Source organism: Ixodes scapularis, unplaced genomic scaffold, assembly GCF_016920785.2.
Source record: "Ixodes scapularis isolate PalLabHiFi unplaced genomic scaffold, ASM1692078v2 PGA_scaffold2__306_contigs__length_199485367, whole genome shotgun sequence".
Classification (NCBI taxonomy): Eukaryota; Metazoa; Arthropoda; class Arachnida; order Ixodida; family Ixodidae; genus Ixodes; species Ixodes scapularis.
Genome location: NW_024609857.1, coordinates 147,237,589 through 147,252,693, shown reverse-complemented (window position 1 = coordinate 147,252,693; position 15,105 = coordinate 147,237,589). Strand labels below are relative to the sequence as shown.

The following is a 15,105-nucleotide window of genomic DNA, read 5'->3' as shown; positions in this document are numbered from 1 at the left end:
TGCGCACAAACCAGCATCTGTGTGCAGCCCCATACAGACGCTGGTTTGAAAGATGTGAGTATTAAAAGACATGACTGTGTGTTCCAGCCACTTCCTCCTGAGAAAGAGGAGCCACATCCTGCTTCCCAGATGCAGTGGTCTGTGAATGATTGAGTTCCCCCACCATATCCTTTGTAGAGATTGTGGCTTATCTGCAGTTTATTTTTTGCCCTGATGTTCCTACAAAGAAGCTTCTTCACTCTTCCTTCCTTGTGGCCCACAAACTTTCCTATCAATGCATTCCGATCGGGGCTGCTTACAGGGGGGCAGCCCCGATAGAAAAAAACAAAAAGCGTCAGTTTACAGTGATTAAAAATTGCGCTGATCAAAGAAGCGCCTACCGATTGAAGACGTACCGCGCAGTGCGAGAAACAAACTTGGTTCTCATTTCCTGGTCCCTGCTGGCCTATCTCCATTCACTTGCTGGCACAGCAAACCCCCCTCCCCCCCCCCCCCCCCCCCATCTAAACAGCATGTGCGGACTCATGCCCGACTTTTTTAGTCCCATCTTTCCATCCTTCGCTTCCCTTGCTCGAAGACGTGAGAGGAGGAAAGCCTTGCAGAATATCGCGTTTGGTAGTCCGCCTTTAAGGGGGAACACTTGACTTGGAGCTTTTTTTTCTTATTTTATGGCCAAACCCAATGAAACTGCACAGCGGGCTTGTTAACCTTTTTGTGCCGATTTAATTTATCTGGTCATTTTCTTAGTCAGTAGAATTGTCCTCAAGATAATTAACACTTGCCTGCCTTTGTTTGGACAAACAATAGGGAAAAAACTGCTCAACAAATATCCTTTCTAAAACATGGCTAGATACAATGTTGGAAGTAGTACTTTTATAAACCCATATTAGTGCGTTCACCACACATTGAAGTTCAGTGCTCAAAGCATGGCTAAGAAGTAATAAAACAAAAGTTCAAATAGAAATCTTTCTAGACTTATATTAAGAAATCTGCTCTCAACATTGTATGCTTCACATATTTAGCTACACATTTCAGGAAAGGTTATATTTCTATCTGCTCTAGATGCTGAGATATCCTTCCTACAAATTATAAACACAAACATCATAAATTGATTTGTAGCTGAAATAGTCATCCACGAAATTAGATGCCTGGTAGATTCAGAAGAACAACAGCTGTAGAGGTCAACATCGCCATTTTCAAAAGAATGCAGTTTTAGAAAGTTTTTGGCTCCAAGGACCCATATCCCCCCTTAAAAGAGCTGTGCAATGATTTTAACATTGAAAGAATTGGCACCTTCTACTTTTGACATTGTTTATCTTGTCACAAAGGACAGAAAACACCCCTCCTTCCTTCAAAATATAGCAATTTTGCCGCATAATCACGAGGCAAAAATTAAAATGTTCCCCAACCTGCAGCTGCGAGCGGCGGCCATGAGAACCATGCAGCATGACGTCAATGGGGGTCTTGTAGAAAAAAGCAAGTTGTGCGAATACTTGCTCGATAAAAGGTAACTTTTCTAAAAATCTTGTCAACCTGGTATCATCGACAAAACTTTTGTTTTATGGCATTTTAGTGGTGCCATCTATCCGAGGTCCACAAAACCGGCAGCTCTATCTGCTACCGCGAACAGTTGCCAGAAGCCGGAGGGAGACGAGGGCAGAGCCAGAAGGGGATGGCCGGACACGAGACTTTCCTCCTTTCACCATATAGTTTGCACTGTGCCAGCACATGGTCACGCAGTCGTGAGCAGATGGGTTGCCGCTGCTCACAAATGGCTCTAGAGAGAGCTTCACTGAAACCCCGCGTGATTCCCATTGACGTCACAGCACACGTGACTCGGAAGATGGTGAAAAAGTTGAAAGGTGCCGAAAACATCAATCTTTGTCTATTTTTAAATTAAAACTAGGACATGCAGGCAAAAGTGCTTTTTTGTTTCTTTACTTCAGCAAGGTCAAAACATTAACTTCCAAATTATTTAAGCAAAAGCATTGAAATTGTTCCACAGCTCATTTAAGTGCATTTTAAGGAAAAATGCAAGTGAAAAACAACTTTTTTTTTAAATTGTGAGTTTTATGGTGTCTTGTTATCTCTGAGTCTTCATATTTTATGTAAAAATAATAAGGACCGATTATGATCACAAAATTAGTAAAATACATATTTTAAGATCTCCACTCCCGGGGAAGGCAACCCAGAATGCCATAAATATTAGGCATTTTTATTTGCACGGTTTTTCAAATTGTCATGTTGCCCCCCCCCATTACATTTATGTTGAGATGTAGGCCAAGTCATCTCTACACTGCAGTCTTCTATAGTTTCAATTTCTCACAAAACGTTTTACCAAAAATTAATTTTTTCCACTGCAAAAGAGTTGCTTCACATCTATGGTAATATTCTAACATGTTTTTCTCTTTATGTAATTTTGAAGCATCTTCAGAAATTGCACACAATTATTTTGTTCTTATCATTGTCCTACCATAGCCAAATTCGGCATTGATATGCTTTAGGATATGTTGAATGCAACTATCAAGGTTTCGTTAAAATGTATATTTTTTTTTTTTTTTTTATTTATGAACAGTTTAGGGAACTTTTGTTAGCCCTTCAAAACTGGTATTTTTGCTATTTTTGTTTGTTTTAAACTAAAATTGGTCTCGCCAACATTATGTTTATTGTAAATTGCATTCAGTGGTTTAAAAAGAGTGAATAAGCTTACTTTATTAGGCTCTTTTAAGGGTGTTGGTGCACAATAACAATGTTTTTTTTTTCTGCATGTGCATTGCATTCAAAACAAACGAACTAATATCTAAACTAAGCCAGATTTATAAAAAAAAAAAAAATCACACACTATAAACTGTGAAAACATCATTCAGTTATTGTAGGGGAGGAAGTGGCCGAGTGGGCTAACGCGTCTCAGCTCGGAGCGTGGAGTGAAAGCTTGCGCTGGGAACCTCCTGGGTTCGATCCCCGCAGCCCCCGCCCGTTTCGATCTGGATGAGTTTCGTACCGGCACGCATTCGTGTGATCACTACTGCGTGATGCACGTTAAAAACCCCAGGTTAGCGGTTGTACCGCACTGGCCAAATTTCTCATCTACAGCTAAGAGACCGATTACCCGTTGAGGCGCATCTCCATCAAGGCTGTATAAACATAAAGAGCAAGCCAATTTTTTTTTTTTTTTTTTCAGTTATTGTAAATGTTTTTTCTGGCTCATGTCCCCTTAACAATCAAACTGGAGCTGTTGAAATTTCCCTCCACAGCTCGAGGACTGCCAAGGGACACCCAGGAGCCACTTCAGGGATTTATTCTTATGGCTTGATGTAACTGGTGCTAGATAGGAGAAGTGCAAGCACTGTCCCCAATAGACACATGAACGTTCAACTAATCATATTACAGAGGAAGTGCCTCCAAACGTTCCTCCCTTTGACTGCTTGCTGCATTGCCATCCAATAACTAGGGTCCTTCGTTTTCGGGGTTTTTTACTTTTCAAAGATCGGAGGGTAAAAATCGGGCCTTTTGTTCTGAGTTGAGAATCGGTGAAAAATCGGGCTTCTTAATACATTGCCTTGCAATTTGGGTTTTTCAGTTCATATTTAGAAACAAACATGTATAATTAGCAGCAAAGAGTTTTGATAAGTTTAAGTAAGATTAATATTTATTACAGCGAAGCTGTTTACGGCTAGGGTTCCACGGATTTTTCGTGTGCGTGACCAAAAACTCTATGCTTGCACCGCCCCACGCGCGTGCCTTCCCCGTATAAAAGATTTAAAGTAAATAACCAAAATAAAGTGTTGATGAACACGTGTGCAAGATGCCATTTGTTGTGGGCTTTTGCCTTAAAACGCTTACTGCTGCAGATGCCGGCAAGTGGAACATCATTCCCTGCATTCTCCTTGATGCTCGAGTAATTGAGCAATAGGTATATTCAGTACATTAGCTATCAATAGGGACCATTTTTAAGATCAGTAGACTGAGGTAGATAATAAAGGTTTCCCAAAGATTTGCCGCTGTGCGACCCGCGTCGGCCATGTTTACACTCGCACCGCCCACTCTTTGGGGAGTTTTCGTAGATCGTTTTCGCCGTCTTGCGACGCCCTCCGCAACCCGCTACGATACCTGGAACTCTACAGTCGAGGCTATCGGCGCGCAGGCGCAGTAGCGACTCCATCGTAGGGGGCTTAGCGGAGGGGGAAGCGCGGTCAATGAAAACTCCCTATTGTCATCGTTCCAAGCCCCCCGCTTGCGTGCCTAGTTTCCTTTCCTTCCGCTCTCCCGGGGTGGCGGTCCCCGTCGCGCGTGTCTCGTTTCCTCCTGCTCCTCGGGGCGGTTCTGTGTCGTGTGCTAAACAGCTTCGCTGGTTATCCAGCTTCACAGAGTGGAATGCCTCATGATTTTTTTCAGCAACCAAGTCATTAAAGTACATAAGACAGCATGCTAACATGATATGAGAGCTCATATGGTCTTTTCAGTTTTTTATAAAACCTTGCTCCTTGCATTACCATCTGTATGCTTGGCATATGTCTCCATCTTAGACCTGTCTCAACATCACAGCTGTTACAATGCAGAAACATGTCACATACTTCTGTCAAATCAAAATTGCTCTTTTTCTTCTTTTTGTAGTCAAAATAAAGAAAGGAGGGCAAAGGATAATTTGCAATTGATATAAAGCTACATTTTGGGTCTACATCTGTCATGACAGTTCAATGAAGTCAAAATGATTTAGCCTCTTTAGTGCATGTTTTCCTGCCAACTTTTTGTTTCATAGGAAATATCTCTACACAGAAGTTTAATTGGGTTTAACCCGATTGTCAAAAAGCATGTCCGGAGAGTAAATACCGGGAAATTATTGGGTTTTACCCCAAAAACAAAGGACCCTATACATAATCTTTGTTTATAAAAAAAATAGGAAGCAGATAGTATATCCATCATACAGAAAGTGGCACAAGGGTAAAATTACTAAACTCAAAAAAGAACATTAACGATTGGTCTACAAAAACAGAACGACTGAAGGAACAAATAACTTTATAATTCTAATGAAGGATTACGACGTTCGACATACCTTGAGCACTCCTCTCAGAATGGAGCCACCGGCAACGCCACCTTTGAGGTCGTCCACTTCACAGCCAGGCTTATTCACGTCAAAGGATCGGATGACTGAACGAGCCCAAAAAGAGAGACGCGGCATCAGTCGTCAGAACCCCCCGTAAAAACTCTAGCTGTGCTGCATCTAACAAGCATTAACATTACTACATATATTGTTGCCACACAGCTTCCTTCATACGGAGCGAGCATTTCTACATGCTGATCACTTTGTAAATTATCAGAAACGAAACAGCAATCACACAGTAAAACAGGTGAACCATCTCTAAAAAATCAATGTGTGTACACCAACCAATATGTTTTTCTAAAAAAAATGGGAAGTATGAAACAAGAATGAGCTGGTGTAATCTTATGATCTCAATGGTTGGTGATCCTAACAATACCTCGAAGTAAGATTTAAAGATCTAACAGGACATGAAATTTCAAAATGGGATCCTAGGCACTCATTCCCCAGAGCACCCTTGTAAGTTGCTCCGAGCTCTCAAGTTTCCTTGACCATACTTGCGCCCCAAGTAAAGTGTTCTTCTAGATTAAGCACTATTTTTCCGGAGCTAAGCCACTCCTTGACGCCTAACTATAAGCCAAATGCTCTATAGGAGTGGTTTTCAAACGGGGTCCGCGGGTTTGCGAAGCCTTGACCTCAACTCTCCATCCCTCCCCCTCTTTTCTTGAAATTTCTTTTCTTTTTTTAGTTAGGTAGTGCAAGCCACTGCCCGTTCTGAAGGGTACGGCCACCTATCCATCCGTTCATCTTTTTACTCAATGCTTCTCACTTTTCCTGTCTATAACATTAAAGGATGCCCTTTTCACATTGAAATTAATTGTCTTATTCTACATGCCCCCCTCCCCTTCTGCTACCAGCATGGGGTCCCCCATCACTCTGGCAGGTCCCCAAGGGGTCCCCAACCCATCCATGCTTGAGAACCACTGCTCCATAGTACATATGCATTATTGTTTACAAGGTCCGTAGTCTTCTCTACTGCTTTATTGCACAAACACCGAGACCCAAAGGGGTTCTTTTGCTGTCATTCGAGGCAGACGAGGGATCTTTGAGATTGAAAAGATCAAGAACCACTGTCCTAGGAAGAAGCGAGCCAGCAGGTGCCCGAGCTCACCGATAAGCCGAGGCTCGGAGGCGAAGTCCCGTAGAGGCATTGGAATTTTCTTGACGATGTATTCGCAGATGACTTCGATGTTGTACTTCAGCTGGGCCGAAATGGGCACCACAGGAGCCCCCTCGGCCACGGTTCCTGCGGAAAGAATACGCTCGGCTCCTTCCAACTACCAAACGAGCAGGCCAAAGGGAATCGTGCGAAAAATTATATCTGAGATCACTAAGCTGCTAGACTCTGACGTATGACTTCTTTATTGACCCAGCGAGGCAGCCATCTTTCAAATCATTTGTGGTAGCACCACCCTGTGTGTCTACTGCTTTCAGACCTGAATTTCCTTTATTACTGAGAAATGATGCGCGGAAGGTATCAGGTCAAGCAACCAGTGGCGTAAAAATTTCTATAGGGAGCTGTTTTACTTCTCTCGTAGGGTTAGTTGGAGAGGTAAGAAGAGGAAGAGGAGAAAGTAAATATCTTTCTGTTTCTATTAAACTACCTAAGTTAAAAAGTCAGAGGAAACCTAAGCACTTCTTATGAATTGTGAATGCGAAAGCATGAATGTCGTTCTTCCGCCCCCTTAGTTCGTCTGCGGCGTACAGTATAGACCACTTACAACGTAACCGCTTATAGTGCAGGACCGGGTATAACGCGGCTTTTTTAAACCACCGGTTCAACTCCCATAGAACTCCATGTAATTACATATCGCTTAAAGTGCAGGAGCGCGAAGGGAAATACCGGTTATAGTGCGGTTTTCGGAACAGCCCGGCGACCGCGCCGACTGACCGACGCAGAAGGCACGCTTACCTGTGCGACACTAGATAACGGCGCGAGCCGCAAGCAGCACTCGCGGGGCAAGGAGGTTGCTCGAAGAAGCAGGGAAAAGCGAACAGAGAGGCCTCAGTTGCCATAGCGACGGAGGGACACACGCACGTATCGTTCACGTGCGTGCGTTTCTCCGCTGCATTTGAAACAACCGCAACGACAGACCAATCGCAGGTCGAGGAGAAGTGTTCGCGCGCGTTGCATGCCGGTCGCGGGCCGGCCGGCAGGCTGCTTCTATCCGCAAACATGGCGTCGGTTTTGATCGTCGACGTAGGCGGCATGGTGGAAGTTCATCGTTCCGCGTAAAAGCGCTATCCTTGACTGTGAATTTTCGTTGTGTGTCGCTATGATAACCCAGCACGTACTAGAAGAGAAGATCCACCTACTCGGCGGCGATGTTGTGGCGGCACTCTCAAGACGGCAGAAACGCCCGTGTCGTCGTGTTTGTTTACTTCGACTACAGTGGTGCTTTGTAAGCATTTGTGTTTTCGAACATCGCCCGGATTTCTTATTTGGAGCATTTCATGCGTGTGCTCAAGTTGAAGGTATTACTGGCGTGTACCGTATAAAGGATGCGAACTTTCACGCGTTTTCATCGCCAGAGAAAAGTGATTAAGGTTGGCAATCCTGAACGCTCGCGACGTCCGTCCGCAACCCGCGACGCCGTTAAAAGGCTGCGCCAGGCAAAAGTCGCTCATTTCTTTCAAAATGTGTGACACACTTGAGAGAGAAGTGTACTAGTCTGGTAAAATAAAGACTTTACTCAAACTAAGCTTTATTTTTCATCTAACATAAAATAAATTCTTTTACAAAGGTAAGTTGTCTGATGGCATGCATTTTGGCCTGAAAAACTGATGTTTTGGTTATAGCGCGGTACCGCTTATAGTGCGGATTTTCGCGACTCCCCCGACATACGTTATATGCGGTCTACACTGTAGTAGAATGGACGGCCACGTTTCGCCGGTTGACGACCGAGCGCGCACTCTCGTGAAGTGACCGTGCAGCCTCTCAAGAGTTCGCCCGAGGGGGCTCTGCCAGCTCGGCGGCCACCACTCCCTCTTACCGGCGGCCGGACCACTGCGTGCGCTGCGCCGCCATGGAGAGGGCTTCTCTGGTGGCGTTTTTTGGAACTACGCCGCACGAGAGCCAATGGGAGCCTCGTTCCTCGACGACGCGCGGACCATCAGATTTCTGCTACAGACGACATTGGGGTAGGGAAGCTACCGTTTGGCGCGGCTTCAAAGCTGATGACGTCGGATCGCTCCATGGGCAGTTAATGCTCTCGCATTTAAAAACAGCAACCATACAAGACTGCATGTTTGACTGCTTTTAAAAACACTTTACGGCAGTTTGAAACTTTAGACCCATGTACTGCACCTGGTATCGCTGCGGGGCAGCGATACCAGGTGCGTTCTAAGGCCCTTCCCGCATGCTTTTCAATGGGCGGAAGGCGAACAAAAAGAGTTTAAAATAAGCACTTAAGGGGGGACACTACCCAAAAAAAAACAATTTCTGCTGAAAAACATTCATTTTGAAAAATGTCATATTTACATTCACCAACATCTAGAGGGTATTCCCAGAAAGTTTCATTGGATTGTACTGTATAGTTAATTTTTTATAAATTATTTTCTGTTCAGCGATGCTAAAGAAAAGGTAGAGGTTGGAGCAATTTGAACGCATTTTTCTCCATTCCACTTTCTGGCGTAAATTTCACTTTAGGAAAACTATCGTTTTGCTATTACATAACTTGGATTCATTTTTACAAGTTTTTCTGGGGTGAAATTTTAAGGGGAAGATAACTATGAGCTTGTATTTTTTATTTTTGTCATTTTTTATGCTCAAAAGCAAAAATTTTGGACAAAGGATGGAAATCTAAAAAACTGTATTTGTGTTTATAAGGCTTTTTTGTCATGAAAGATGGTATAACATAGAAATATAGCTCCATAGTTATCTGCTCTGAACTGTCCTAATGCAATATAACACATGAAAACGACAAATTTATAAGTAATTTCAAAACGATAGTTTTCCTATGCAGGCACGCCCACTTTCATCTTTGAACGTTTGCAGTTTTTAGAGCGCAGCTCTTAGGGGCCCGTTCCCGGCTTGAGCGGCGTCGCCGTCGGCGTCGGCGTAACCAAGGTCATCCCAAGGTCACGTGACCCCCAAGGTCACGTGACCCCTCCCAAGGTCATCTCAAGGTCACGTGACCCCCTGAAGGTCACGTGACCCCTTCCAAGGTCATCTCAAGGTCACGTGACCCCAAGATGACCCCACGTGACCCTTTGAAGGTCATGTGACCCCCAAGTCACGTGACCCCTCTGAGGTCACGTGACCCCCGAGGTCACGTGGTCGCCTCCCCAAGGTCACGTGACCCCTTCCAAGGTCATCTCAAGGTCACGTGACCCCACGTGACCCCCAGGTCATGTGACCCCCAGGTCACGTGACCCCTCTGAGGTCACGTGACCCCCCGAGGTCACGTGACCCCTCCAGGTCACGTGACCCCAAGGTCACGTGGGGGTCACCTTTGGGCTCACGTGGCCTTGAGGTCACCCCCAGGTCACGCCTCCCCGAGGTCACGTGACCCCCCCCCCCCCCCCCCCCGGAGCATATTAAAGAATGAGGGGAGGAGGAGGAGAAGGGGGAGGGGTCTACCCTCCCCTCAGTACCCTTCACTCCTCCTCCTCAAGAGCTGCGCTCCAATTCGGCGTTACAGGGATTTGTAAACGGCTTTCACTTTTTTTTGTACTTCACCCAGGTTAACAAAATTTGGCAGAAATGTTCTCAACATCAACAGAAACAAGCCCTGTAAATATAATTTATTACAGATAAGTGGTTCAAAAGTTTACATTTTTGGGTAGTGTCCCCCCTTAACGCAGAAGGCTGCATTTCTCCAGCGCCTCATAATTTGACGAGCCTTAAAAGAAAAGCATGTTTTTTTGGCCATCCAGCTTCCTGTTTTTTTTATCCGTAACATGGGTATAAAGTATCAAACTGCCCACTTTACTACATAAGTGAGACAACGAATGAGAAGTATATGCTCCGTTGTCCACTCCCTAGAAAAATAAGTGACTTGAACCTTGGAACGGTTCCTTGGAAGATGTGGGGAAAGGGGTGACATTGCAAATGACGAAGGCTACAAACTGAGTCACCCTCACTTTCATCCTCAACTTGTTGCTGCATGAACCAGGCATCTTACTAAAACACAGAGTGTAGTATACGCTTTCACCTTTTTTATTAGTGTGCACAAGAAAGAAGACAAAATTTTTGGGGGTGTTCTGACCCCCCGCCCTTCCCAGCACGCCCCTGCAAGCAAAGTTCAATCCGATAAAGGAGAACAAGAAAGGCAGGGCAGCAAGCATGCGATGCAGGGTGGCCCCCTGACTGAAAATGTCAGTATTGTCATGGTTGCCTCCTGGCCAGATGCAAATTGTGAAGATTAAAAATAAATTTCTGTACACACGAGAGTTCTAAAACCATGGAACTTTGTGTGTGCTAACATCCTATGAGAATTTCAGAGTAGGAATGAACTAACTCCTGAAGTAACACCTTTAAGCCCATTGGTTGCCTGTCCAAGTCAAAACTGGCTGAGTGAAATACAGCCTTGTGAACCTAACTTGATTCTCATTAAACTCAAACACCAGGAAGACACAAACTTTAGTTTGAAATATCAAAAGTTTGAATTTTCAGAAAATCATTTAAATATGATGTAAGGCAAAGTAGCAATTTGCTATAGGAATAGCTACACATACCAAGCAGATTTTTCACTTTCCTCTACACAGACCTATTTATAACCAGACACACACACAAAACATTGGTGAAATTCAAAGCAAATAGTGGTCTTGGCTGAATATTTTATAATTCAATATTGAATAGTTTCTCCTATCCTTTTACTACCGTTCTACCATGCTTAAACGAAAATTCTAAACTCGTGAAGGTTGTTCCCAACCTTCCACTTGTCCACTTCTAAGCTCAGTTGGTTTTAACATCACTATATCTATGAACCATGGCCTTAGAAACTCCAATGCCTACATTAAGGTGGCATGTAAATGACAGATTTGACATAAAATTAAACCTAAAGAGATGCCCAGCTGTCCTAATCGAGAGAATTTATAAATCTGCTTGCTATATGCAAATATTCTTTCTTTAATCTTGAGTTTAACCTTCTGAGGAAAATAAAAACAAGCATGAGTAATGAAAGCAGATTGCCAGGACAGTTCTGCTTGCATTATCGAGGTGGGTTAGTCCAATCGAGTGGGCTTCGTACCAAGCACCCGCGTACTGCAGAAAAGCAATGACCGCGAGCTTCGTGGGTAGTGCTTTCCCGCAGTACTGAGGTGCTCGGTAAGAAGCGCACTCCACAGGGCTAACCCGCCGCGATGAAGGAATAGTATGAATTAAGCGAAGATGCTGTTTGAATTAGGTAACTCAAAATGCATTGAAAACAGTGGGACAACCAATGTTTTAAAATTTGTTTGAATTAACCGGAAGTATGCAATATCAGAGTTTGAATTATCGGGATACCATTGTAGGAAGCCCGAAACAGCCTCAAATGCTCCAAGTTACAGTGCCCTCGCAGAGACCTCTGCCAAAAATTAAAGATTCCCACCTTGCACAAACTTGAGGATCTGCTGGTATTGTTCCTTGGCCTGGGATTCCTTCACCAGGTCAATCTTGTTCTGGAGAATCAAGATGTGTTTGAGCTTCATGATCTCAATGGCAGCCAAATGCTCCGAGGTCTGGGGCTGAGGGCAAGACTCGTTGCCGGCTGGAACGACGAGAAAGAGAAGTCGGATGTAACCAAAGGTCCCACATCGGTTTGTAATGTTTGCCGAAACAGCACCAGTCACATAGAAACTGTGTAACGTAAAGCTTGTGACACCAGGTAGCCTCTTAAACTTCAACTTACATAATTCGGTTAAGCACAAAAGAGCAGTCGTAAAAACCCTACTACATCAGTCAAAACGCATTTCTTCTTATCCAGAACTACGAGCATCTGAAGATACAGCTATTGTCGTCTCGCTGGTGAAGCGGGATTATTTCAGACAGTTTATTGAAAACACGCATAAGCAGACAGAACAAGAGAGAAGTCAGAATAAAAATCGTAACAGAGCAGAGCAAGTAACAATTACAAATATTAATCACAGGGCCCTCACCCCTATAAACATCTGAACAGCTTTCAAACCTCATCTTAAACTATGTGACCTTGTTTCCAGGCCAAAAGACAAAACCCACCCGTATGAAAGAACACAAGCGGGACATGGCGAAAGCCACACATCCCACTAGGACAAAGACGGAGCTGGTCGACCGTTGTTGGAGAACGGGTCACAGTTTTCACTTCGAGAATGCGTTGACCTTGGCGCGCGAACAAAGGTGGGGTCCACAAAAGTACTTGGAATCATGGTGCATCCGGAGTGATTCATGGGCTTGTAACTATAACCGCGGCCCCCTTCCCGAAGGTTATGCGGACCTCCTTAGATAAGATTTCTGGTTGGCGTCTCTCTCACTACAGCCTCTTGGCTTCACTGATGATGTCTCCCATAGGGGAGACGAAACGTCTCATTTAATTGTTATTTCTGCTATGTCAAGTCAGTGTAGTTTGTATGATCATGATAAGTCTCGGTTTCTGAAACATTTTTGCATGCATGCGTAAGTACTTTGAATTCAAACAACATATTGCAGCAACAAAAATTATTATGAAACAATGAAACAAAAAAAGAATGATGTTATGTAAGAAACTACAAGCACCTGCCAGCGTGAACGCCAGGGTATCTATTCAAAGGGGTATAATCTCCAAGTCACGTTCCACAACTTGAGTTGAATTGAACGAGTGTCATAACAAGCCAAAAGCATGTCAATGAAATAAATTTACCCCAAGAAACCCCCCCCCCCCCCATCACAGTACAAAACCCCTATGGGAATGCTTTGTAGGGAATATCTTGCCCAGTGATTTTTTACCAGAAAACTCCACCAAAAACAACACCAGGTACCAAAAACCAGTCGCGTGACTATGTGCTCTAGCCGCAACTGGTCCCTTGCCTGTGACAATGTTTCTGCTGATTGCATTTGTTAAACGAGGACGCAACCATCTGGCAGATTTGCCTCGACCAGTCCCTGAGCAGTACCAAAACGATGGAGAAATTCTGTCGACTTCCAACGACTCAAACTTCTTTGCGGAAGCAGACTACAGTTCGACAGCAGTGGCCTCAAAGTATGACCTTTTCTTTCCGCTTCACTCCTTGGCATTGCCCCCTTTTTGTGCTTCTATCAAAGCAGCAATAAGCCAAAGTGTTACCACCAATTCCCCTGTTGCCCTGCCTGTCATTACTTGCTCGTGACATGCCGAATGTCCTCTCCAAGGCATCACATTCTTTCAGACTAGACACTGCTAGATATTTCTAACAAACTTGAAACTGACTTTAGTGTTAATGCAAGAGAAGCTGCAGATCATCTGAATGTGAAAAAAAAAGATTTATGTTCAATTGATATCTCTAAGTTTAAAACTCATACTTATCAGAAGCAACAAATTACCAAAACAGGTGAACAGAATGCAAGCACCCGGAAGCCGTGGTGACACTACAACTGGTATGTTGCTTACTAAGGTGCACTTAGCGAACTTCAGCAGTGCTTCAGCGTATATACACCATTGTACTCAAAGAGGGTAGCATTTGTACTGCAAAACAGTTAGCAGATATAATATCGGTACTGCTTCGTAATTTACTCATACTAAAAAATCACAAGTGTCGCCACCCAAATTAGTGGTCCATAAGGACATCTCTAATGTCCTTGCGTCTGCAGAACCATATGTCTTAATAGTGACATCAGAAATTGAAAAGCCATCATTAACTGAACACCGGCAATATTAACAGCTATGACAAGCTGTAAAACACATGTAATCTTTCCTTTAATAAAAAAAAATTTCCTTCTGAGCAAAGCCGCCAATCTAGCAGTTTCCCCACTAAATTTAGCGGTTTATTTAGATGTCAGCGGGCGAAATGGCAGCTTTACAGGCAGCGGTATTCTTAGCGGATTTTCAAGTCTTGTTGTAAGTTAGAGCCGTAGTTTCGTCACCTTTGCTTAGCCTCAGTAAAACTGCATTGAGTGAGTAACGGTACAGAAGCCATTGAGTTATTACAGTAGCAAACCTTGAAACATGTTCTCAAACTGATTTGAGCGTGAATGTAGTTTTCTAAGTTCGCCAGATGAAGTGGGCCCAGTGAACTATGCACAGAAATTTTAAAAACAAGGGGGCTACATGGTTTTAAACTTTGAGACTGGTTACTGGAACTTCCAAGCGCCATTAGAGTGGTAACAATAACATCATGTAATGGCAGGGGCAGATGCAGGAATTTTTTGAGGGAGGGTCAGGTGTTGGTCAGCGTACCATACGTTTAGGAACCCCCTCTCCCTCTCCATCGTTTTAAGCCCTAAATTTTACACATGGAGAAACCAAGAGAGGGGTCAAGACATCCGGACCCCCCCTCTAAATCTGCCCCTGTGTAATGGACATTGTTCTGTGCATGGAAGCAGTCTGAGTCATGCAACAATACTCTCTTCTAAGGGTTATTTAATTTATTGAACTGTTTTTAGATGAATTATAGCAGTAAATTGCATTAAACATCATTCTAGCTCTGTGCCTGAAATTTGGCAGTTTTTAGCAATTTTTTTTTAGATTTCTATTGCAGGTGTTTTCTTTTCGAGTTGTCAACACTGCATCTAAGGCTCACAAACTTTTCATTATTTTTTTTTTAACTTAATTATTGGACACTGCAGACCAAATGAATGGTACAAGCATAAAGGGCACTAAAAAATTAAATTTTAACACTTTCCTTACCACAGGAAACCACCCATTTTTAAAAAGTCCCAGTATTTTGTTTTCTAAAAAAAAAATATATGCTTCTAGAATTGTGCTGCAGTATACCAAAATGTTGCACAATAAATATCTCTTTAATGATATAAGTATGAAAAAAAGAGTCTAATAAATTATGCAAAATTTTAGATCTGAAAACGAAAATTATTTTGGCCAACACAACAAAAATGAGAAAGATAAGCAGATACTATCTTAGAAAAAAGTGACAGC

At 43.4% G+C, this 15,105-nt stretch overlaps 1 protein-coding gene across 1 annotated transcript in view; it reads right to left on the bottom strand.

Annotated features, from left to right (window-relative positions):
• The window catches only part of LOC8037038 (eukaryotic translation initiation factor 2 subunit 3, Y-linked), a 46,548-nt gene that overhangs the window by 14,830 nt on the left and 16,613 nt on the right, over positions 1-15,105 (bottom strand). The window contains exons 7-9 of the mRNA XM_029994823.4: positions 11,635-11,793; positions 6,210-6,344; positions 5,054-5,148 (exon numbers count right to left, since the gene is read on the bottom strand). Coding sequence (XP_029850683.2) covers positions 5,054-5,148; positions 6,210-6,344; positions 11,635-11,793 — 389 coding nt within the window. The remainder of the gene's footprint in view (positions 1-5,053; positions 5,149-6,209; positions 6,345-11,634; positions 11,794-15,105) is intronic.